The sequence below is a fragment of the Myotis yumanensis genome, unplaced genomic scaffold (genome assembly GCF_028538775.1).
Source record: "Myotis yumanensis isolate MYYU_CA2020_CCGP unplaced genomic scaffold, mMyoYum1.0.hap1 SCAF_3, whole genome shotgun sequence".
Lineage (NCBI taxonomy): Eukaryota > Metazoa > Chordata > Mammalia > Chiroptera > Vespertilionidae > Myotis > Myotis yumanensis.
The window spans coordinates 44,080,826-44,104,966 of NW_027223754.1; the positions used below are offsets into that span (position 1 = coordinate 44,080,826).

The 24,141-nt window shown below is 38.3% G+C and overlaps 1 protein-coding gene across 3 annotated transcripts in view; it reads right to left on the reverse strand.

Moving 5' to 3' along the window:
• Positions 1–356: 356 nt before the first annotated feature.
• GPR180 (G protein-coupled receptor 180) overlaps positions 357–24,141 on the reverse strand; it is a 58,951-nt gene continuing 35,166 nt past the window's right edge. Inside the window, exons 9-10 of one of the 3 annotated variants that reach the window (XM_070408778.1) lie at positions 4,604–4,691; positions 357–972 (exon numbers count right to left, since the gene is read on the reverse strand). In XM_070408778.1, the coding sequence (XP_070264879.1) occupies positions 4,638–4,691 (54 nt within the window). In that variant the 3' untranslated portion in view covers positions 357–972; positions 4,604–4,637. Of the gene's footprint in view, positions 2,587–4,603; positions 4,692–13,779; positions 13,835–24,141 lie in introns of those variants that run through there. The other 2 variants (XM_070408777.1, XM_070408779.1) reach the window with 2 other exon arrangements.

Consider the following 24,141-nt stretch of genomic DNA (forward strand, 5'->3'; position numbering starts at 1 on the left):
TTACGAGGGAAAAAGGGGGACAGAATTTGACATTCTTCTCGGCAGGGGGTGGGGGTGGGAAGTATATTCCACCATCCAGCAGTTATAAACACTCCTTTATTAGCCTTCTTTGCCCAAAGCAGCTTGGCTCCTCCTCACTCTTTTATGATACTTATTTCATTCTCTTTTTTGCTGTGGCCCAAATAATAATACCCGGGATGACTAAACTCAAATTAAATACCAGTGTTTAATGACTGAAACAATTGAGAGCCTTTTGGATGTACTGTCCCATCCCTGCCCCCCAACCCCTGCCCCACCCCCAGCCCCTTCTTCTCTTGACTTTTCCAAACACATCCTCCAAGACACCAAGCCTGGGATGTGATGGGAGCGAGTTCTAGTCACTGATTTGAAAGAGATTATTGACATGCAAGCTATCTTCACCACTGGAGAAGCAATTCTAAAAAAATACTGGCATTTTGTTTAAACAATCCCCACATGTGCATTTTAGCCTCTCTCTCTCTCTCTCTCTCTCTCTCTCTCTCTCTCTCTCTCTCAGAGTTCTGCCTCTTTGTCTGAAAAATGCTTCATTTAGTCTGGCCTCTTGCATTCCCTTCTGATCCCCGTCCCTCTGTAATAATTGTGGGGGAATTACTCTGCGATTTTCTTGTTAGGCTTTGGGTTTAGGAGAATTTAGATAACCACGTTGACTAATTCAGGGCTGAACACACATTGGACTCTGCAAATATACCGCCCGCTCCATGGTAAGGGCAGGGCCCGGCTTCTGGGCTGCACCTGCCAGATGCTGTGGGAACAGCTGCTTCTGGAGGCAGGTAGCGAGTGGGAACAGCTATTCCTTCAAAGCCCGCATTAATCCTTTCGCAATTAAAACAAGAAAGGGATGTTTACAGGCATTTGATAGCTTCTGGTGGAGATAGGAGTTCGCTTACAAAGATTGAGTTCCAGGTCTGGTCCGCTGCGCCTGCTTGAAGTTGACTAATGACAATTTAAAGGAATGAAACGGCAGTCATTTTCCAAAGTTAAGAGTCATTCTTTTTTGCACAAATGGCTTAACAATCCCCCCTAGTGGTCTGTTTCCTGTTACTGAGATTTATGTACGCTCCGCTTTATGAAACTGCCCGCTTGGTTAGTTTATGGGTTCAAAGCAGAGAAACTGCAAAAACACAACACAACAAAACAAAAACCCCAAATCAGACTATTGAGAATCGAAATGAGTTTTCACTGAATCCCTGCTTTCCTATTCCTAGACAGTGCCCAATCTCTCATAGTGATTGGACTAAATCCTACCAGAAAGCAGCTTTATATCTCAAGGGTTTTCTCAAAACTGTCCAGTAACCTCAGATTTCTGTGTTCACATTCCCATCACTGAAATCAGTGACTAGACTAGGGTTGGACACACTCGGTCTTTTCAATATTTCCAAGGGTGGATTTGGGTTTCTGAAGGGAAAAGAGTAAATCATAGAAATGGTTTGAATAATGAATATCAGTGATCTTTAGAAAAAAAAAAAGAAATGGTTTGAGCCTTTTTTTCAGGAAGGCTTGGCCCAAACTAGATTATTTTAATCCTTTAATGAGTTTTTAAATCCTATATGTTTTCCAATAGCCATGGAGCCCTAGCAAGCTTGGCTCAGCGGATAGAGCGTTGGCCTGTGGACTTAAGGGTCCCGGGTTCGATTCCGGTCAAGGGCACCTACCTCGGTTGCAGGCTCTAGCATTAGGCAACCAACTGATGTGTCTCTTTCATATCGATGTTTTCCTCTCTCTGTCTCTCCCCCTTTCTTCTATTCTCTCTAAAAATCAATGGGAAAAATAGCCTCAAGTGAGGCTTAACACAACAAATAAATTAATTTAAAAAAAGAAAGACCAGCCATGGAGAAATGCCTGTTGTCATTGCTATCCAGTGTCCAATCCTTTTCTTTACTCTGCACACAAAGGTGGGGAGTCTCGTTTCCTCCCATGTTGCAGGTGAGATGAACTGCCTACCAACCTCCTCTGCTTCCTTCTAGGCGGCCGCTTACTCACGGGCGGGCTATAACTGAGTTGAGGCCACAGAAGTCTTTCAAGCTTTGAACGTGGAGACAAGGAGATACCCCGTTCACCGGAAAGCTGGCTTCGTTTCCCTTGGTCATGTTCACAGTCTTGCTCCTTTTCTGGACTGTGTAGCCGTGGAATCCATCACATCTATTATCACGGTAGATGCTACCTAGTGTTACCCCTGGATAGCTCAGATGGGGACAGTTCCGAGATTCCCTATATTCCTGGACATCTGCTAGAACAGAACACTGCTGATCTGGTGGCTTACAAACAGCAGAAACTTACTGCTCACAGTTCTGGAGACAGGAAGTCCAGGTTCGTGCATGGCCAGGTGCTGGTGAAGAGCCTCTGGAGACTTCCAACTTCTCTATGTATCCGCCCTCACCTGGTAGAAGGGGCGAGGGATTCCCTCTGAGGTTTCTTTTATAAGAACACGAATCCCATTCATGAGGGCTCTAATCACGTCCCAAAGGCCCCACCTCCTAATGCCATCTCATTGGGGTTAAGAATTCACCATAAGAATTTGGGGGAGATGCAAACGTTCAGACCACAGCACTGGAATAGGGGAGGAGAATAATATTAGATATTTACTAAATGTGCATCTACCAAAAAAAATGTGCAAAATTATCCTAAGTCCTTAATCCCTGACCTACAAGAAGCTTACAACTTTAGGAAAAAAATAACATCTGAACATAAATCCATTGCAAACCTCCTTGGCCTTCAGCCTTGAAAGCCTACAGAACTTTAAGTCCAGTTTTCTCCCAAATATTTAGACTATTTCCTTCAATAACATTTGGGCTTGCTTCATTTCCTTCCTTTCAGTTTCTGCAGTCTCCCTCCTGGTCCATGAAATTATCATTTCTTGCTAAAAATATTCCTAGGAGCCCCAGTGCCTCCTTTTATTTATTAATTAATTCATCCTAACTCCAGTGGCTACTGCCCTGCCTGGCTGCCCCGGGTTGGGTTGCACACAGACACCCACCGCCCCGGGTTGCAGATAGCAGGCCCGGATGACTGCAGGGGAGGCGGGATGGTGCTGTCCTGCCCTGCCTGCACTATGCAAATTAGCCACCATCTTTGTTGGCAGTTAATTTGCATATCGTGCTGATTAGCCAATGGGAGGCATAGCGAAGGTACGGTCAATTACCATGTTTGTCTATTATTAGATAGGATTGATTTCAGAGAGGATGGGAGAGGGAGAGATAGAAACATCAATAATGAGAGAGAATCATCAATCGGCTGCCTCCTGCATGCCCCCTATTGGGGATCGAGCCCACAACCCAGGTATGTGCCCTTGACCAGAATCGAACCCAGGACCCTCAGTCTACAGGCTGACACTCTATCCACTGAGCCAAACTAGCTAGGGAGATTGTTCTTTTTCTTATAGTCTATCTTGTTCTTTTTCTTATAGTCTACCTTGGTAGAAGAATTGACATCAGAATGGCTATTGACTTAGTTTTCTATAAATGACCAATTAATTTTTTCCCTGGATATGACTTGATTTTTTAATTGTTTACTTTGCTTTCTATAACATTATGGTCATAATTTAATATTTCTTGAGCACAAGCTGAGAATTTGACAAGGTTCAAGACTAGAAGATAAACTTGGTCCTTGGAATTATGATCTAAATTAGTTGTATACTTCAAAGACAGATTGTTAAAACATGTAGTAGAGCCCTAACCAGTTTGGCTCAGTGGATAGAGTGTCAGCCTGCGGACTCAAGGGTCCCAGGTTCGATTCCGGTCAAGGGCATGTACCTTGGCTGTGGGCACATCCCCAGTAGGGGGCATGCAGGAGGCAGCTGATCGATGTTTCTCTCTCATCGATGTTTCTAACTCTCTATCCCTCTCCCTTCCTCTCTGTAAAAAAAAAAAAATCAATAAAATATATATTTAAAAAAAAACATGTAGTAGATATATAGAACTCATTACCTGAAGAAATTGTGTCAACCATATGTATGTATTGGGTATATCTGTGAATTTTATACATGCTTAGCTCTCTAAATACTTGTCCTTTATTTTATTTACATATGAACATATGTGTGTATATACATATGCATATGTATATATATGAGTTTATGCCCATACACACATGTGTACACATGTATATTTATATACAAATAAGAAAGGATGAGTATGTAGAGAATTAACCATGTGTATAGTTCACATATTTTAAATCACAAGTTTTACCTTAGTGGAAAGAACATGTATGAACATTGGCCTCTTATCATTCAAGGATCCACTGCAGCTCTATCGCATAAGGATGTAAATTCAGACACGTTATTTTAATTCCTACATTTTGTGAAGAGCCTGCTTAGGAAGACACCTTTAGGCATTTAATCCTAGACTGGCTCTAACTCCCCACCAACCTGCTAGGTAGGGTTGATAAAGTCTATATCTTACTGATGAGGACCTGAAAGGCCGGGCCTATCTTTTTTTATGTTGATGCCATTGTAAGCTAATCCCAGGCTCTCTCACAAAACATTCTTTCATGCAAGACTAAATAATCACTAAATTTAGCATCATGTTTTTTACATGGACAAAAATGTGAAATGTGTAAAAAGAACACTTACCTGACTAAATTTGATTATCTAAAAGTCATGTTTTTCAGACTTTATACCCCGAACTGGAAAATAGTAGCATTGCCAAAATCACACATTCCTAGAAGAGAAGTGGAATATCCCAATAATTGAACTAGTTAAATATAAAATACTTCAACTTAAAATTTTCTTTAGGAAAAGAATGATATTTTTAAGATAATTTTTTAGTGAGCTTAACTGTAAAAACAATAAAAGTTATCGCCAGTTCAACTGATCAAATAATAAAAATGATCAACTATTAAAAGCAATTTTTAAAATCATATATTAAGTGCTTTAAGAACCAGCATTCCCAATGTGGGAAAAGAGAAATATAATGTAATCCAGAAGTTGAATAAAACCCTGTAGCCTTGAATTTAAATTAGAGATATCACTATGAATCCTCGATGTATATGTGTACATTCCTAGTGCTGTCCACTGGGAAAAAAAACAAGAAACAATGGTGAGCCCAGTAACAACGAGCACCTCTAGTACCATCTCCATCTATTATTTTTCACTCAAAGGAAAAATGCACAAAAGGAAAGATGAACTTTGTTCTTTTTCTCTTTCTACTCTCCTCGGAGTTGGGGCAGAGAATGTATAAGAGGATGACAGAGCATCTCATCAAACCAGAAAGAAGGGATACTATCGAAGATTACCAGGCTCTTGCCTAATGGACTTAGAAGCCAACTTGAAAAGGTTACTACTAGCCAAAGATGAAACAATTTGAGCAACAATTAGAATAGTAATGTACTGAAATGCATCAAAAGTGTTTAAATACATGAGTTCACACAGATACCAAAAAATTGGTTGCCATAGAAGGAAACCAAATCATGATTTTGAAAATTGATAAAGGCAAGAAAGCCAAATATTTACCGTCTTTCCTATATATGCTGTATTAGTAGATGAGGTGGTGTTTCTCTTTATACAAGTATCCCAGCTCACAAATGAAGAAAGGTTGGATGATAGACTATCACCATTTATAACTCCAAATAACTAATAAATAAATAATCTGAATAAGTTGCCATGGATATTCCTGTACATGTGTGAAAAGCATTTCTCTGGGACACACTCGAGGAGTGAGACTGCCGGGCCATAGACAACGCAAATGTTCAACTTCACAAGATGATCTCAACCTATCTGTTACTGTAAGTCTACCAAATTATACTCCAACCAGCAGTTTATAAAGATTTCCATTAGCTTGTCACTATTCTTCACATTTTCTATTAAGATATGGAAGTGGCCTTCTCAATTTTCTATTAGGAAACCACCTCCTACTGTTTTCCCAATCCACATGGTTTCAGTGTGGTTAGCCTACTCCCCAGATGTACTCCGGGCCCAGCCCTGGCCCATTCCCCAGGCACAGGTCAAGAGGGAAAGGAGACTCAGGTTGTGCCTCCAGTTGGCCCAATGAGACTTGATTTCACAATTTTTGTTGCTAAGTTTAAGGAAAAGGAACTTAATTTTTATTTTTTACTTTGGGCCTTCTGAGCTCAAAGAATGTATGCTTACAGGTGCTGAAGGTCATGCGAGAGTGTGGATCAGAGCTGCCTGAAAGTAAGTCCAACACAGAAAAAAGTAGAACCAAATGAGAGAGAGATTGGTTCTGGATCCAGCCCATCCCAGAAGCCAGTTAATGTTCCCTGGTTTCTTCAGGGATACGAACCAGGGAGTAACACTCTCCACTCTGCACTCCTAGTCCTGACTTACCTATGATTTATTCTGCACGTATTTACTATCCACACATGCTGGGTTTAAATGCACAGTAATGAACATACTCCATAAATGTCCACTTATTTTGATTTTTATTTAAATGATCTTGGTGTCGGAAAATTATAGTTTTATTCTCTAATAATCTTTAATGTAGATACTTATAAATAAACCAACAGTTTCAAACTTCCTCAGAAGCAGTTGGTCAAAATGTTTCTTCAGTACATTAAAAACATCAAACCAAAACTCTTATATTCTGGTACAAAATATAAAGAAGAGATAATGCCTATTGTGGAGTCATTTATTATATTACCTGATGAAAAAGATAATACAACTACAGAGTGGAAACCTCAGAGCTCCTAAAACTGACAATACACACAAGCACAATATGTAAGAGAGAGAAAACAGGCATGTGCGCAAGTCCTAAGAGGAGATGCCCATATGTAGGAGAAATAATAAAAGGTGAAGCCTGGGGCAGGTCCTGATTATGTGGGGGTTGAAGCTTATTCAATTTGTGGGGCCCTATGCAAGCCAGGGGCCCTACAGACTAGGCTTCATTAGCTTCATGCCGAATATGCCTCTATAGGCGAGGTGCGTGTAGGTGTAAAAACCCAAGTTGCAGTTCAAGGCAGAGCAAAAAGTTTTAACTAACTGCAGTCTAGCGTATAGCTGAAAGGTGACAATTGTGTTACTAAATGGTTGATTAAAAAGACCAGCCCTGTTAGGGGGCCTCCAAGATAAGGAGATAACGTTTCATGGTGTAGTTGGGATCCTGAGCACATTTCTGAGAAGGAAAGTTGCACAGTAATGAACATACTCCATAAATGTGTGACCTGACCCGGGGCAGCACCCCAATCCCCGGATCAGCCCTGCTGTGTGCGCGACCCGGGGAGGCGGGGCAGGCACCGAGGGATCGGGCCTGCCATCTGCCACCCGGGGAGCGGGCCTAAGCCAGCAGGTGGTTATCTCCCAAGGGGTCCCAGACTGTGAGAGGGCACAAGTGGGGCTGAGGGACACTCCCCCTCCCACTCCCCTCCACCTCCAGTGCACAAACTTTTGTGCACCGGGTCTCTAGTAAAAATATATTTAAAAATACAGAAAAAGAAAAAGAACAATGTTCCAAGTAGATTACACGTTACAAGAAGTGTACTGATTTCTGTAATCCTTACTTATATAGATGTCTTATAGTGTAAAATCTGGACCCTATAATATACATTCCTGAGGTAGGGTGTGGCAACTTAATTTTAGCATTTCAACCATAACTTTAAGTTTCTTACAATTCAAATGTCTACTGGATGAACTTTTATACAAACCTGTTCATTTTAATAATAAATTACACCTCAAACCTGTGTATATATACTAGTATAAGGACTCATTTGTTGCAACTTGGCAAAAAACAAAACAAAAGCAACACCAATAGTAAATTTATGGGTTTTTGATAAATGCAAGGAGAGTGAACTAAATTGTAAAATTTCAACACACTATTCCATAAATGTGGAACCCCATGGGTGAATATAGCATAAAATGAAATGAGATATATCTGAAATGTAACTGTTGTATACTTATATGTTAATCACACCTTGAAGCATACCATTGTTGGTTGGTTGATTTTTTAAGTAACAGAAGCAATAAAATACTATTCTGGATTGATCGTGTGCCAAATTTTGTTTTTTAATCAAATCTATTTTGAGCTAAAGAAAAAAACAAAAATGCAAATGAAGGACCTAATCCTCCAGATCTTGTGAACTTGTAAGGGCTGATACACTTCAAAGATTTTTTAAAAAACTCATAAACTAAAATCATCATCTGACATAGCAAAACATACTTATATGTAAACCTTTTAATTTTTTTATTCCATATAAAGTTTCAGCCTCATAGAAGTTTTTAGGAAGGATGGTTTGACAACTCTTAAAATAGTTGTTTACTAAATAAATACTAATCTAATTTAATTTCCACATGTACAGAACTCAGACTGAAAGTGAGAATTCAGGTGTCTCACGCAGCAAACAAAACCAAACAAAAACAAGAAAACCACCTTTGAAAGAGTCCGTGCTCTCGAATATGCAGCCACATCCTCTCCAGCTGATCCACCACTTAGCACAAAGGGTGGTGAGTTTCTGCAAGGCTTGTTTGTGTAGCATTCCCCTGTGTGCTCTCCCCAGCTGGGATGGAATATTCATTAGTAGACCTAAACAAACTCTTAGAACATTTTTATCTCAAAGGGAGAAAATGCTATTCAAACAGGCTGCTAATGAAGCCATCCACCATCTTGTTTGATGTTGTTCATGTAAGAGTGCTCTGACAGGCTTCAGGCAGTGTCTCCTCCCATCCGGGCACTGTTTTAAACTTTGTGGGCAGTTGTGTAGCTGTAACACAGACTCTTCCTATAAAATGCCAACCCACCCACTGTGAATGTAAAATGCAACCATATTCATGGACACCAACTATATAATATTGGGCATTACATTTCACTGCATGAGATTACACTCTGTAGAAGGACATGATAACATGTCATTATAATGATAATTCTCCTTAGAATTCAAAGCATAAGAAAGAATGTGTTTTCGTTTCTGTCCTGAAGCCAGAGAGCACAGAAAATATTGGGGGGAAAGTGTATATTGTTGATGAAATATGTAAAACAAGTAGTTTGGGCATACATCTTTCATAGGACTATCCCATACTACTTAGAAGCAAATATATCTTAGGAAAGCATTTTGTATTATTTCAAGATGTGTGTGTGTATGTGTAAACACACATATACACAAAACCATAAGTAAAATTAGAGTACATAAAATTGAAATTTTACATTAAGATTGTAATATAATAATGCAAAGAAATTTTAAGATGCTCTTACTATTCATGCGATTACTACTTTTGTTCAGTTGGCTGAGTATAGTTACTTAGAAGATGAGTTTTCAGTATTTGTGCTGAAGTGGAAAAGTGGAATGTGTGCCACAGCCCATAGGTACTGTAGAAAGTCATCAAATACAGTACTTTACACCCAGATGACACAGAGGAATTTCAAATTCAATATCTTGAAAATTAAACTCAATATTTAACCCCAACCAAATTGTCTCTCTTCATTTATTTTCTAGTTTGATTCACGATACATTCTCTGTGGTAGGCAGAATCCTATAATGACCCACACTCTTTTTTCTTTTTTTTAAAGAGTTTTTTTTTTTTTTTTTTTAAGAGAAATAGAAACATCAATGATGAGAGAGAATCACTGGTCAGCTGCCTCCTGCATGCCTCCTACTGGGGATCAAGCCTGCAGCCCGGAATTGAACCATGACTTCCTGGTTCATAGGTCGACACAACCATTGAACCCCACCAGCTGGGCTGAAATACATTTTAAAGACATATTCCACTAATGTTTATGCTTCTTTATGAATTAACAAATTTGCCAAAGAAAAAATTATTTTGTAGAAAGGCTTGCAAATTTTCCATTTGCATTCTAGAAAAAAAATATTTTGCACCTATCCAGAATCTATTTCAATATTTCATCATTTTTATGCTTCTGTTTATTTATCTTTGTTATTTCTCAAAGCAAGCAGGTCTACTAAAAGTTCCATAATTTCGTGTTAGGTCTGTGAAATGAGTGAATTTTGTAAAGTCACATAAATCAAATTAATAAAAGTTATTTGTAGCATCTACATTTTAAAATCATAAGGAGAATATCCACAAATTTATCAATAGTGGTATCTGGCAGTTCAGCGTATTTTGTTTGTTTTTTGTTGGTAATATTTATTTCTTAATTTTGTTTTTAAATCGTCTTCCACTGAATTCCTCCAATTTTCCTATGTGTTCAGTTTGCAATAGAATATATTAAAAAAGACATTTCTAATTAAAAAAAATAACATAGTAAGTCTTAAAATCAAGTCATGTGAGTCTAATTTTGTTCTTTTTCAATATTATTCTGGCTGCATCTTTAAAATCATACACTGTTAGTCTGGCTGGTGTGGCTTATTGGGTGAGTGCAGACCTATGAACCAGGAAGTGATGGTTTGATTACCAGTCAGGGCACATGCCTGGGTTGTGGGCTCAATCCCCAGTAGGGGGCATGCAGGAGGCAGCTGATTAATGTTTCTCTCTCATCATTGATGTTTCTATTTCTCTCTCCCTCTCCCATCCTCTCAGAAATCAATAAAAATATATTTTTAAAAAACCATACACTGTTTAATACTAATAAAATCTTCAAAAAAAGTCAATTTTATTAAATAATTTTAAGATAGTTCTTTGGGCCAATAAAACAATAACCAATGCAATCCCTCTTTGTCCTGAAGGTCTGCCCAGTTTGTATATAGATTAGCGTCTTATATACCCCATTAACATTTGTATACAAAACCATTCAGGTATATGTGGGAACATAACAAACATTGATTCAAATTTTAGAATTTAATTTTTAAAAATTTTAAAGAAAAAAAAATTGTAACAAGAGAGCTATAAGTTAATGCTATACGCTATTCCTGAAGAGAGCATTTTATGACTCTTACCAATGACATAACTCTATTGGAGGTCATTGTCAACATGTTTTACAAAATACAAGGTTGAATATTTGTAAAGGGACCAAAAAATGCTGAAAAAGTACACTTGTTAATAATGGAATGAATAAATATACAACTAAAATCATATAACAAAATGTAAGCAAAGAATCTTAGTTTCTTTAACACACCTCAAGAAAAAGTATACTTTAAAAAGAGGAAGGGAGGAGGATAGAGAGATAGAAACGGCAATGATGAGAGAGAATCATTGATCGGCTGCCTCCTGCACACCCATCACTGGGGATCGAGCTGGCAACCTGGGCATGTGCCCTGACCGGGAATCAAACTGTGACCTCCTGGTTCATGGTTCGACACTCAACCACTGAGCCACGTTGGCCAGGCACAAAGTATAATACTTAATAAAAATGAATGATAACCTGGTTGACGAGAAAGAGGCTATGCTACCAGTGAAAAAATGGAATGCCTTTTCTTCCCCGCTTTACAAACACAGTGCAAGCAGAACCAGTGCAAGATCCCTCCCAACAAGTGTTTTCCCTCCTACTCCTCTTCCAAAGGGGCTATGAATGTTCTGGAAAGTCTGTCAAAGTCTTTTTTTGCAAATGCGAGAGAGGCCCGGCATGTCTGTCTTCTATACAGTACAAAATACTGCATAGTTTTAATGAAAAGAAGGGAGAAGAGTGTAGCAGCTAATTAGCTTTAGAGCCTGACACGCTCAGTTCTGTCACTTAACTGTGTAACAGTGGGTAAATTACTTAATCTATTTCAACTCATTTCCTCCCAAGGTTACTGAGAGGATTACATTAAATAATGTGTACTTGGCCACTGCTTTGAACTCTGTAAGTGACGAGTAAGTTGTCACTGCTAGTTTCGTTTTTGGATTTTCCCCAAGGTAGGTGAAGCAAACACAAAACAAATAGGCCAAAGTAAGCTCATGGTTTTCAAAGTAAGTGCATTTAAAATTACTTAATAACCATAATCTTCATTGGATCCCTGAATGCCAGGAGTATGAAACAGTACGAAGGGCATATTTCACCAAGGGCCTGGATTCTAGTCTTGGCTCTGCCTCTATGTGACATGGGATCTGCAGCAAATTATTTACTCCCAGAGGCTCTAGATCCCTTATCCGTAAGATGAGGGGATTGTTTTAAGAGAAACTCTAAGACTCCTTTTCAAATCTATGATTTTAAGACTTGACTAAGTAATATACAGTAATTGCCACACCGCTCAGATAGAAGGAGTTAAATATTTAGGATAAAATGTTTCACATCCCCTCACTCCACTCTAGCACTTAGGGAAGGTGCCAAAGCTATGACAAAGTAGGTGCCTGAGTCATTTAACCAATCAATCAGAAAGCTTCAGCAAACTCTTACTGATTTAGAAGACATTACACTTAATATGGCAGAAATGTCTCCAAATAGGTCATTTGAGTGTTACTTGGATTGGTGGGAAGATGATGGCCTATGGTACTTCTCAGGTTGACCTCCCACCATAATACCTTTATCACTTGAACTAAGTCTCCTAACAAATTATCACATGACACCTCTCTTCACTAAACTCAGTTGTAACATCTACAACTTAATTGTTTGTATGGTGTAGAGCAATCTGGATATTAGTTCAAATCCTGGATGTACTGGACAGGAAAGTTTCCTTATCTTTCAAAATTCTCAATTGAAGAGAGTAATGCTTGTATTTCCAGACCTTGAAATTGAATGTATCTAATAGTGTATGTGCTTGAAAAACACTGTGTCATAATTTGATTAGCAATACTTTTTCTTTCTTCATAAAATTAGTGATGAATCTTAAAAGCAATGGAATTTTAAATTCAGTTAAATAGAGTAAAATTCTGCCAACTCAATACAGAAATTTTTGTAAGGCTCTGAGAAATAAATGGTCTTCAAAAAGTCTTATCAATTGTAAACAGGAGAATGGACTGAATGTTGTCTAAAGTTTTGGTCTCTAATGTCTTTAGAAATCCTATATGAGTGCAAAATCTTATTAAATTGTTTTCTCTCTGCAGAGTGAGGAAATGTGCTAACACAAGCTAAGATAAAACCATATTGGCTGCTATGATTTTCTCATTGGCCAAGGAAATCAAAGACTGAACTATATTGATTCTTTTTAGCAGTCTTTCCCAACTGTATTTTATTCTCAGATAACATATTTTTAAAATTATGTTCTTATTGATTTTTTTTTATAGTGAGAGAAAGGGAGGAGAGAAAAACATCAATTGGTTGCCTCCTGTACTCACCCCACTGGGGATCAAACCTACAACCTGGGCATATGACCTGACCGGGAATTGAACCTGTGACCCTTCAGTGCATGGGATGATGCTCAACCAACTGATCTACACCAGCCAGGGCAATATTAAAAAGCAAAAAATTAATAAACGTATAAGTAGTTGTAATTTATATAACTATATGTATATAAAATAAGTATTTGTCTATAAAAATACAAGCAGCTAATAAAGTAAAACTTATGTATGCAAGTCATAATCTAATAAGCCACTTCATAAGCTGTCGAATTAATCTAATGATATTATCACTGTTGCAATCTTTCTGACACTCTTCTATGCACTATTTAGAAAATCATGACTAGAAATTAATCTTTTTAAAAATGAGTGATCTTTTGCAACTAACATTTCTTATTATAAAGGGTAACATATGCTTCTTGTAGAGAATTTGGAAAATGCAAAAAAAAAAAAAGAGAATTTAAAATTTCACCACCCTGAAATAACCCTCAGTAAGATTTGGATGTGTTTTTCCAGTCTTTTATGTAGCACTATATGCATGTGTGTAAAGTTGGAATCAGAGACTACTGGCATATATGTATACATATATAAAGTTTATATCAATATGTTTTACTTATGCTCATTTTATCAGGATCATTTTCATATCAGAAAGCATTCCTCAAAAAACCTTGCAAGGTGGATTGGAACATCTTGGAAAAAGAAAACATTGGATTCATGCTTGACTCTTTACATAGTAGTTCCTGATTCTGGTTGCACAGCACAAATCAACTGCAGAAAAAATTGAAAAATACAGTGGTCATTCCCCATCCTCAGAGATTCTAAATAAATTAGTCTGGGATGGGATGTAGGCACAATTTTTCTCTCTCATGTAATTCTAATACATAGCCCTGGCTGAGAACTGTAGTTTAACATCAAGATAAATTCCAAGTAGATTTAAAAATTGATTGTTAAAAAACAACAACTGTGGAATTACTGAATAAAAGTATAACTTTACATGTAATTTTAGGGTACTAAAGAACAGTACAGACAGAAACACCAAAGGAAAATATTCATATATTTAATTACATGAGAACTTTAGCTTTCCGAATGTCAAACAACAACAACAACCCACAAACAAAACTAAAAAGCAAATCACAAACTAGGAAAAATATTTCCAATATACATTATAGGCAAAGATCTTAAGAAATTATAAAGAAATTGTAAAGAAAAACATTTAGGACTAAACAGAAAAGTTTAGGTATAGGAAAATTACCCAGAAAAAAAACTCACTAAATATATAGAGATAAAAAGTATTTTCTTTTTTATTTTTTTAACTATATATTTTATTGATTTTTTTACAGAGTGGAAGGGAGAGGGATAGAGAGTTAGAAACATCTATGAGAGAGAAACATCGATGAGAGAGAAACATCAATCAGCTGCCTCCTGCACACTCCCTACTGGGTATGTGGCCGCAACCCAGGTACATGCCCTTGACCGGAATCGAACCTGGGACCCTTGAGTCTGCAGGCCGACATTCTATCTATTGAGCCAAACCAGCCAGGGCAAAAAGTATTTTCTTTTTAAATGAAAAATAAGCTGATCTTCACTTCAGAATATATTCCTCTTTTTCTGAGTCTTCCCCTGCCCCTTAAACTCAGGGGCTATACAGTAGCATTTACATTTATACTATGAAAGCTTTATCTCATTAAAAATCAAACTCCAAGCAAATATATTAAAACTAAAATATGAATACATAAAGAGGAAAGCCACACTGACACATAAAAGTCTCATAAAATCAGATGCAAAAGAACATAACACCACTTGATTGCTGCCCGAGTCCAGCTCTGCACAGGTTCAACTTGCAATAAAAAGGAAGTCTTTTCAGTCTCATTAGGATGCATACTCGTTATTTTCTGATTACTTCTCTACATAAAGCACACCATTTTGTACCTTGGTTTCCACACCCCTTGTACAGTATTCCTATTTTATCCTTGATGATTGTGATAAATCACTTCAAACGCAGTAACCCATTTAAGAATAGATTTTATAAGCAAAGGGCACGCTGTCAGTGATGTGATCACAATCATCAGATGCTCTCATTTCCCTCAAGCACGTATTGTGTGCAGTGTGTACACAAATGATTCAGAGGCCATTATAGGCAGATGGAGTCAACTCAACCCGGTGTCTACTTCCTGGTTTCAGGATGTATCCATAGGAACCCTTTGAAATGCTTTGTTTTTTTTTAATTTGGCTCCTTGCTTTTTTTCACTAGTGCCAACACTTTCAAGATAATGCAGTTTAGACATGCCACAGCTGTTGAAACTCATAGCATGAGCTTGAACTGACAGTGTTGTATCATCAAGAACCAGAAACACCAAAACAACAGTATGATAAAGCGTAGAAGTATGAAAAATAAGAAGGCAAAGGGCAGAAAATATTGCCTTCCCCACTTCAAGCAGAGCACAGGGAGAAGACATCTGGCTCAGAGAAAACAGTGATTCTTTCAACACAGTGAAGGGTCACTGGGTAGAGTGAGGAGTGGCCAGATGTGAGAGATGGTTCCTGGAAACTTGAGCAGCCAGTGAGACGTGGATCTCTACAGGGAAATTTATGTTTGAAAAGGCGAGAGATCTCTGACCTTGAAATCTAGATAGGAGCCGTCATTTGACATGTTTGCTGTTGTGTTTAAAACTAGACCTTCCTATGTCAGGAATGCTTTCCGTCTTGAATTCTCAGGTTAACTTTACAAAACACTCTATATGCTTTGAGGAGCAAGCAAAGCTGAAATTACCAGGCGCTTAAAAGGAGTGTTAGTTTAGAACTGTTAAATTTTAACAATTATCGAGTATCATTTATTTTTATAAAACCAGATTTCTTTACAAAAGGTAATAAAGGATATTATAGTTTACTAATTTGACAAAGAACTTCAGTTATAGCAATGGGTGGATCTGAGAAAAAACCAATTTCCAGTTAAAAAAAAATCCACCCCCCAAAAAACAACAATAATCTTTTATAAACACTAACTTCTGGGTAAGTCTTAAAAACTAATCTGAAAGATCTGTAAGGCTCACAGGCTAGGCAAGAGATTTAAAAGCTTATTTTGTGTGGGTGTAAGTTGGAATGTAGTCGTGTGTGGATTAGATAGAATCTTGAAGATATTCCAATCACACCTACTTTCTGCTCCAACCACATATGTATGATCATTTAAAGCAAACACTTGCCTCTCGTTGCCATTTAAATATTATCTTTAGAAATGAAAGATTAGGAAGAACCTCAGGTTCGCTGAAAGTTGCACACAACCTTCAGATCTATAAATAAAGAACATTGTGCTGAATAGGCACAAGCGTTATACATAATCTTTAAAACAATTGCATGACTTAGTAATATTCGAGGTCATCTCTCACACCTGGCCACTCCGCTCTTTTCAGTAAGACCCCTTCTCTGTGCTAAAAGAATCACCGTCTGCTCCATGAGAAAAGTCATTGAAAAGTGGCAGGGCCAGGATTTGAAACTGATCTATCTTGCCAAAAAGTCCATGCTCTTTCCTGTTAAACAGAATGCCTTCTTTATATGAAAGATTTGGGCACCTTTATGCCTAACCAGCTGTACTCTAAAGCATCTGGTGACAATAAACCTGAATAGGAGTGATGCATAAAGCAAAATTTCAAAATAATATAACTTATTTTTTTATTTTAAAATCATTATTGTTAAAAGTATTACATATGTCCCCTTCCCCACCCCCCCCCCACTGACCCCTTCTAGCCCACCCCTACCCCCTACCCCATGCCTTCTCCACCCTATTGTCTATGTCCATGGGTTATGCATATATGCATACAAGTTCTTTGGTTGATCTCTTCCCACGGACCCACCCATACCCACCTTCCCTTTGAGATTCTACAGTCTGTTCCATGCGTCTATCTCTCTGGATCTCTTTTGTTCATCAGTTTATTTTGTTCATTAAATTCTACATATGAGTGAGATCATATGATACTTGTCTTTCTCTGACTGGCTTATTTTGCTTAGCATAATATTCTCCAGGTCCCTTCATGCTGTCTCAAAGGGTAAGAGATCCTTCTTTTTTATTGCTGCATAGTATGCCATTGTGTGAATGTACCACAGCTTTTTTATCCACTCATCTACCAATGGGCACTTGGGCTGCTTCCAATTCTTAGCTATTGTAAATTGTACTGCTATGAGCATAGGGGTGCATATATCCTTTCTGATTGGTGCTTCTGATTTCTTAGGATATATTCCTAGAAGTGGGATCACTGTGTCAAATGGCAGTTTTATATTTAATTTTTTGAGGAAATTCCATACTGTTTTCCATAGTGGCTACACCCGTCTGCATTCCCACCAGCAGTGTACTAGGGTTCCCTTTTCTCCACATCCTCGCCAGCACTTGTCATTTGTTGATGGTAGCCATTCTGACAGGTGTAATACCTCATTGTCATTTTTTTAAAAATACATTTTTTATTGTTGATAGTATTACAGACATCTCCCATTTCCCCCTTCCCTCCCTCCCTCCCAGCCCCTACCCTACTACCCCACTACTCTATTGCCCATGTCCATGGGGGGCGGGCTGGCTGGTCAACCTCCGGCAGCCCCTCCCCCACCCTAGATGGGCCCCCACCACCCTGACCAGCCCACAGCTCCTCTCCCCACAGCCCCCACCCCTGATCTCCCCCCCTACCCCCAATAGGGGGCGGGGCCAGTGGCCAACTTCCTGCAGCCCCTCCCTCCAGCCAGCCCCATTCCTGATGGGCCCCCACCACCCCGACAGGCTCGAAGCCCCTCCCCCCCAGCCAGCTCTGCCCCCAATCAGCCCCCCCACTCTGATCAGGGGCAGGGCCGGCCAGCCAATCACCCACGGCCCCTCCCCCCAGCTGGCCCAGTCCTGATTGGGCCCTATCGGGCTGGCTGGCCAACCTTCCGCTGTCTCCTCCTCCTGACAGGCCTGGCCGGACCCCATCTGTGCATGAATTCATGCACTGGGCCTCTAGTAAGTATATAAGTTCTTTGGTTTATCTTTTCTTGTCCCCTCAACCCCACATCGAGGTATGTCAGTCTGTTTCATGCCTACCTGCTTCAGGTCTTATTTTGTTGGTCAACTCATTTTGTTCATTAGATTCCACAAATAAGTAAGATCATGTGATATTTGTCTTTCTCAGTTTGGCTTATTTCACTTAGTATAATATTTTCCAGGTCCACCCATGCTGTCCCAAAGGGTAAGAGATCCCTCTTTTTTATAGCTGCATAGTATTCCATAATGTAAATGTCCCACAGCTTTTTTATCTACTCATCTACTGATGGGCACTTGGGATATTTCCAAATCTTAGCTATTGTAAATAATGCTGCTATGAACATAGGGGTGCATATAGTCTTTCTGATTTTTTTGGGGGGGGATATATTCCCCAAAGTGGGATCACTGGGTCAAATGGAAGTTCCATTTTTAATTTTTTGAGGAAACTCCATACTGTTTTACATAGTGGCTGCACCAATCTGCATTCCCACCAGCAGTGTACTAGGGCTCCCTTTTCTCCACATCCTCGGCCAGCACTTGCTATTTGTTGGGTTTTTGATGATAGCCATTCTGACAGTTGTGAGGTGATATTTCATTGTGGTTTTAATTTGCATTTCTCTGATGATTAGTGACTGAGCATTTTTTTCATGTGTCTCTTGGCCATCTGTATGTCTGCTTTGGAGAAGTGTCTATTTAGGTCCTTTGCCTATTTTTTAATTAGATTGTTTGTCTTCCTTTTGTTAAGTTGTATGAGTTCCTTATATATTTTGGATAACAACTCTTTATCATATGTATCATTGCCAAATATGTTCTCCCATTAAGTGGTCTCCCTTTTCATTTTGTTGATGGTTTCTTTTGCTGTACAGAAGCTTTTTATTTTGATGTAGTCCCATTTGTTTATTTTCTCCTTAGTTTCCTTTGCCCTAGGAGATGTATCCACAAACATTGCTATGAGGGATGTCTGAGATTTTGCTGTCTATGGTTTCTTCTAGGATTTTTATGGTCTCACAACTTACATTTAAGTATTTTATCTATTTTAAGTTTATTCTTGTGTATGGTGTAAGTTGGTGGTCTAGTTTTATTATTTTTGCATGTACCTGTCCAATTTCCCAACACCATTTATTGAAGAGACTGTCTTTGACTCCATTGTCTGCTCTTGCCTCCTCCTTTAATACAACTTATTTTAAATACATTTTTTAAGGCCCTGGCTGGGTCACTTAGTTGGTTGGAATGCCTGTCCCATATACCAAAAGGTTGTAGGTTCAATTCCTGGTCAGGGCACATACCTAAGTTGTGGGTTGGATCCTCAGTCAGGGAGTTCAGGAGGCTGCTGATTGATGTGTCTCTCTCTCTCTCTCTCTCTCTCTCTCTCTCTCTTTCTCTCTCTCTGTCTCTTTCTCTTTCTCACTTTCTCTGTCTAAAAATCAATAAATATGTCCTTGGGTAAGGATTAAAATAAATACTCTTTTCAGAACCTATGGGTCTTGTCTTTCTAAGACATCCTCAAGAAATGAGAGAATCTGAATATTTTCATTCTCTAAACTACTAAGGTTTATAGCCTATTAAATATTCCAGATTTTAAAAAAATCTCATCAGTTTGAGATGACAAAACTTTCAAAAATGTAGTGAATATTCATTATACATCAGGAAATTTATTAATACTACTCATCTTATTAATAAAACAAAAGAGAAAAATCATCTGTGCCTGACCTTAAGTCACAAAGACTTCATTTTATGTGTTCTAAAGACTTTATAGTTTTATGTTTTACATTTATATCCACGATTCCTTTTGAATTAATTTTTGTATAAGGTGTGAGGCTTAGATTGAGGTTCATTTATTTTGCATATCAAAGTCCAATAGTTTCATTTCTCCACTGAATTGCCTTTGCACCTTTCTCTCGCTTCTCTTATATTTTTCTGGAAGAGATTGTATAGAATTATTTCTTCTTTAAATGTTTGGTAGAATTCACCAGTGAAACCGTGGAGATTTCTACTTCAGAAGGCTTTTAAACAAGAATTCTTTAGTTGTTAGAGTACTATTTGGACACTTAGTTCACCTTGAGTGGGTTTTGGTAGTTTGGGGTGTTGGAATAGGAAACCCGCCATGGGCTCTATGCACCCCTGCATGCTCTAGGTATATCCAAAATGCAAAGCTCCAATGACTCTTTATCTGGGCCCTTTCTCAGAACTGTGTTTGCTCTGAGTAGCATTGAGCTAACGTCTCCCTCTCAATACAGAGCCAGTTTTAAAAGAGATAAATTCACTAAATCCGTGGTCGGCAAACCGCGGCTCACGAGCCACATGCAGTTCTTTGGTCCCTTGAGTGTGGCTCTTCCACAAAATACCACGTGCGGGCACGCACGTACAGTGCGACTGAAACTTCATGGCCCCTGTGCAGAAGTCGGTATTTTGTGGAAGAGCCGGTATTTTGTGGAAGAGCCACACTCAAGGGGCCAAAGAGCCGCATGTGGCTCGCAAGCCGTGGTTTGCCGAGCCGCAGTTTGCTGACCACTGCAAATTTAGTGTTCCTTGGGGGCTATACAAATCCATTACATGTGTAGCATCCATCTAATCTTAGCTGTATTGCCCCTATGGCCTTAGGAGTTATGTACAAGCCATGAAAATCAACATGAAGCTCATGATGCTTGCTGTGCTGTGAATAATAAAGTCCTTCATATCTGACCTAGGAATCTTGTGTCCTCTGCAGCCTCCATGAAGCATTAATAGGTTAACTAGTTAGCTTGTAAGTAGGATAAAATCTCAGACCCTTCATAGTTCTTGACATACAGTGCCAGGACTGACCAGCAGACCCTGAGCGAGCGATGAATGGATTATTCCAACACACCGTTTGCTGTGAAAGAAAGGCTAAGGGACTGCCTGGCTATAGCAACCAGACAGCCTTGATTGCCTGCCTCTTTAGCCTTTTATTGTAGTAGCAGTTTGAGATAAAGTTTATCTTATAGATACAATCAGTAAGGTAAGTAATCTTGGGAGAACACATGTGTTTGTAGTGTCTTTTAAGCAAGGACACCCAAAGATGTAAGCATAACGATTCCAGTAAACACCCGGGGGTCTGCTCGTGCACAGACTTGTTTGGGAAGGTCACTCCCCTAAGTCAGAATTGCGATAAACAGGGCAGATGGCCTTCTGTACACTTCCCTTTTATCAGAATGTCCTCCCTACAAACTTTCCGACCAAGTCTCATGCTTCCCCACAATGCAGTTTCCAGGGAATTGGTTATTTAACCTAAATTATCATATTTATATTAGTAGTAGTCCCCTTGGCCCCCAACACAGTATTTCCTTACTGTTGTCCTGTTAGTGTCTGCAGAGTCTGGTATCTCTTTTTTCATTCCTGATATTGTTAATTTGTGTTGTCCATTTTGCCCTTTGTGAATTTTGCTAGAGAATTATCAATGTTAATGATCTTTTCAGAGAAACAGTTTTGGTTTCATTGATTTTTATTTATAGTTTTTTTGTGTGATCAAGTTCATTATATCTGCTCTCATCATTATTATTTCCTTCCTCCTGCTGCTTTGGGGTTTTTTTCCACTTTTTAAAAAATTCTTAAGTTGGAAGCTTAGATTATTGATTCAAGATTTATCTTCTGGCCAAAACCGGTTTGGCTCAGTAGATAGAGCGTTGGCCTGCGGACTGAAAGGTCCCAGGTTCGATTCCAGTCAAGGGCATGTACCTTGGTTGCGGGCACATCCCCAGTAGGAGATGTGCAGGAGGCAGCTGATCGATGTTTCTCTCTCATCGATGTTTCTAACTCTCTATCTTTCTCCCTTCCTCTCTGTAAAAAAATAAATAAAATATAAAAAAGAAAGATTTATCTTCTGTATAAACATTTAATGCTGTAAGTTTCCTCCTAAGAAATACTTTTGTTTCCTCTAACAAATTTTGGTATGCTTGTATTTTTATTTATAGTCAGTTCAAAATATTTGGTAAGTTATGGTTAGTTTGAAATTGATTTTCACGTGCTTATAGATTTTTTCCAGTTATTTTTCCATTACTGGTTATGATTAGAGAGCATACTTTGTATAATTTCAATTCTTTGTGATTTGTTATGGTTTTTGACCCAGGATATGCTCTATCTTGATGGTCTACGTGCAACCTGGAAAGAGTGTATATTCTGCTGCTGGGTCGAGTGATCTAAAAATGCCAAGTACTCCAGTTAAAGCTGTTGTTCAGTTGTTCTATATTAGTTGATTTTCTACTAGTTTTATTGATTACTGAGAGAAGAATGTTGAGGTCTACAGCTATAATTAGGGGTTTGTCTATTTCTCCTTTTGGTTTTGTTTTCGCTGTATGTATTTTGAAGATCTGCTGCTTGCTGTATATATTTAGGATTGCATGTGTTCTTAGTAAATTGACCCTTTTATCTTTTCATGCTTTCTTTATCCCCAGTAATTTTCATAACTTTGAAGTCTACTTTGATATTAATATAGTCATTCCAGCTTTTGTTTGGTTATTGTTTGCATGGAGATATATATACATATATATATTTTAGACCCATCATTTTATTTTAATTTACCTATGTCATTATATTATTATATTTGAAGTGAGTTTCTTGTAGAGAGCAGATAGTTGGGACATGTTTAAAAAATCTGTTCTGACTGTCTTTTAATTTGGGTATTTAAAACATTTACACTTATTGAAATTATTGATGTGTTTGAATTTAGGTCTATCTTTTTTGTTTTCTGCTTGTTTTTGTCTGTTTTTAATCCCTGTTTCTCCTTCCCGCTTTTCTTTTGGGTTATTTGAACATATTTTTGTACTTCACTTTAATTTTCCTATTGTATTTCTTATAAAACATTTGTGTATTTTGTTTTGTTTTGTAGTTGTTACTGTAGGGATTGCAGTATACATATTTAACTTTTCAAAGTCTACTTGGAACCACTTCATGTAAAATGTAGAAATCTTACTGCATATTACCCAAAGTAATTAACACTATTCTGGAGATACTGGCAGAAGGGATAAAAATGAGAGGGGAAAAAATGGAAAAAATAGAATAAAAATGATCATTATTTGTAGATGACGTATTTATTTACTTCAAAAATATAAGAGGACTAGAAAATTATTACAGCTGTTAGGAGAATTGCTCCCAGTTAGGTAATTGGGAGCAAAATTAAAAATCAACAATCTTCACATGTAAAATAATAGCTGTATGCAAGATAGAGTGGAAGAAAAACCCAGGGATATAAAAAAATATACAAGAGCTATAAAAAGAAGCTTTTTAAACAGTGACAAACACATGCTCACATTGAGGAAATGGAAAGGTATTTTATAGCAGTTTCTTACATCACTATGAAAGCAACCACAGATTCACACAGTTGATGATATACTTGGCCAAAAGAATGAGCTTCCGTCTGTGGGATTAACATCCAACAGAAAGCTGAATCTCCTGCCTGTTCAGTGTGGTTCAGTTGGTTGGGTGTCAGTCATCACAGGCACCAGTTCCATTCTCAGTCAGGGCAATGCCCAGGTCTCGGGGTCAATCCCCAGTAGGGGCAGCCAAAGATTGCCCATCTATGTTTCTCTCTCTCCCTCTCCCTTTCTCTCTCTAAAAAATCAATCTTTTAAAATCTTAAAAGAAAGTTGAATCTCCCTAAATTGACCTGGAAGTCCAGTTTATCCACTAAAAATAATAGACAGGATTTATTTTTCTTCTGAAAATCAGAAAAATTAATTCTAAAATCATAAAAATTAGCAAGAATAATCAGAAAAATTATGAAGAACAGCACTAAAAGAAATTAATTCTACAAGCCTGTAAGGCATATTTTAAAGCTACAATAATCAAAACAGTGTGGTAGTAGATCATGAATCAACAGTTCATTGGCACAGCTGTAAAAGCCCAGAAATGGACTAGAAACAAATCAGTAAAGAAAAGGTGGACCAGCCCTAGCTGGTTTGGCTCAGTGAATAGAGTGTCAGCCTGTGGACTGAACGGTCCTAGGTTCGATTCCGGTCAAGGGCACATGCCTGGGTTGTGGGCTTGATCCCCATTAGGGGACGTGCAGGAGGCAGCCAATCAGTGATTCTCTCTCATCATTGATGTTTCTATCTCTCTTTCC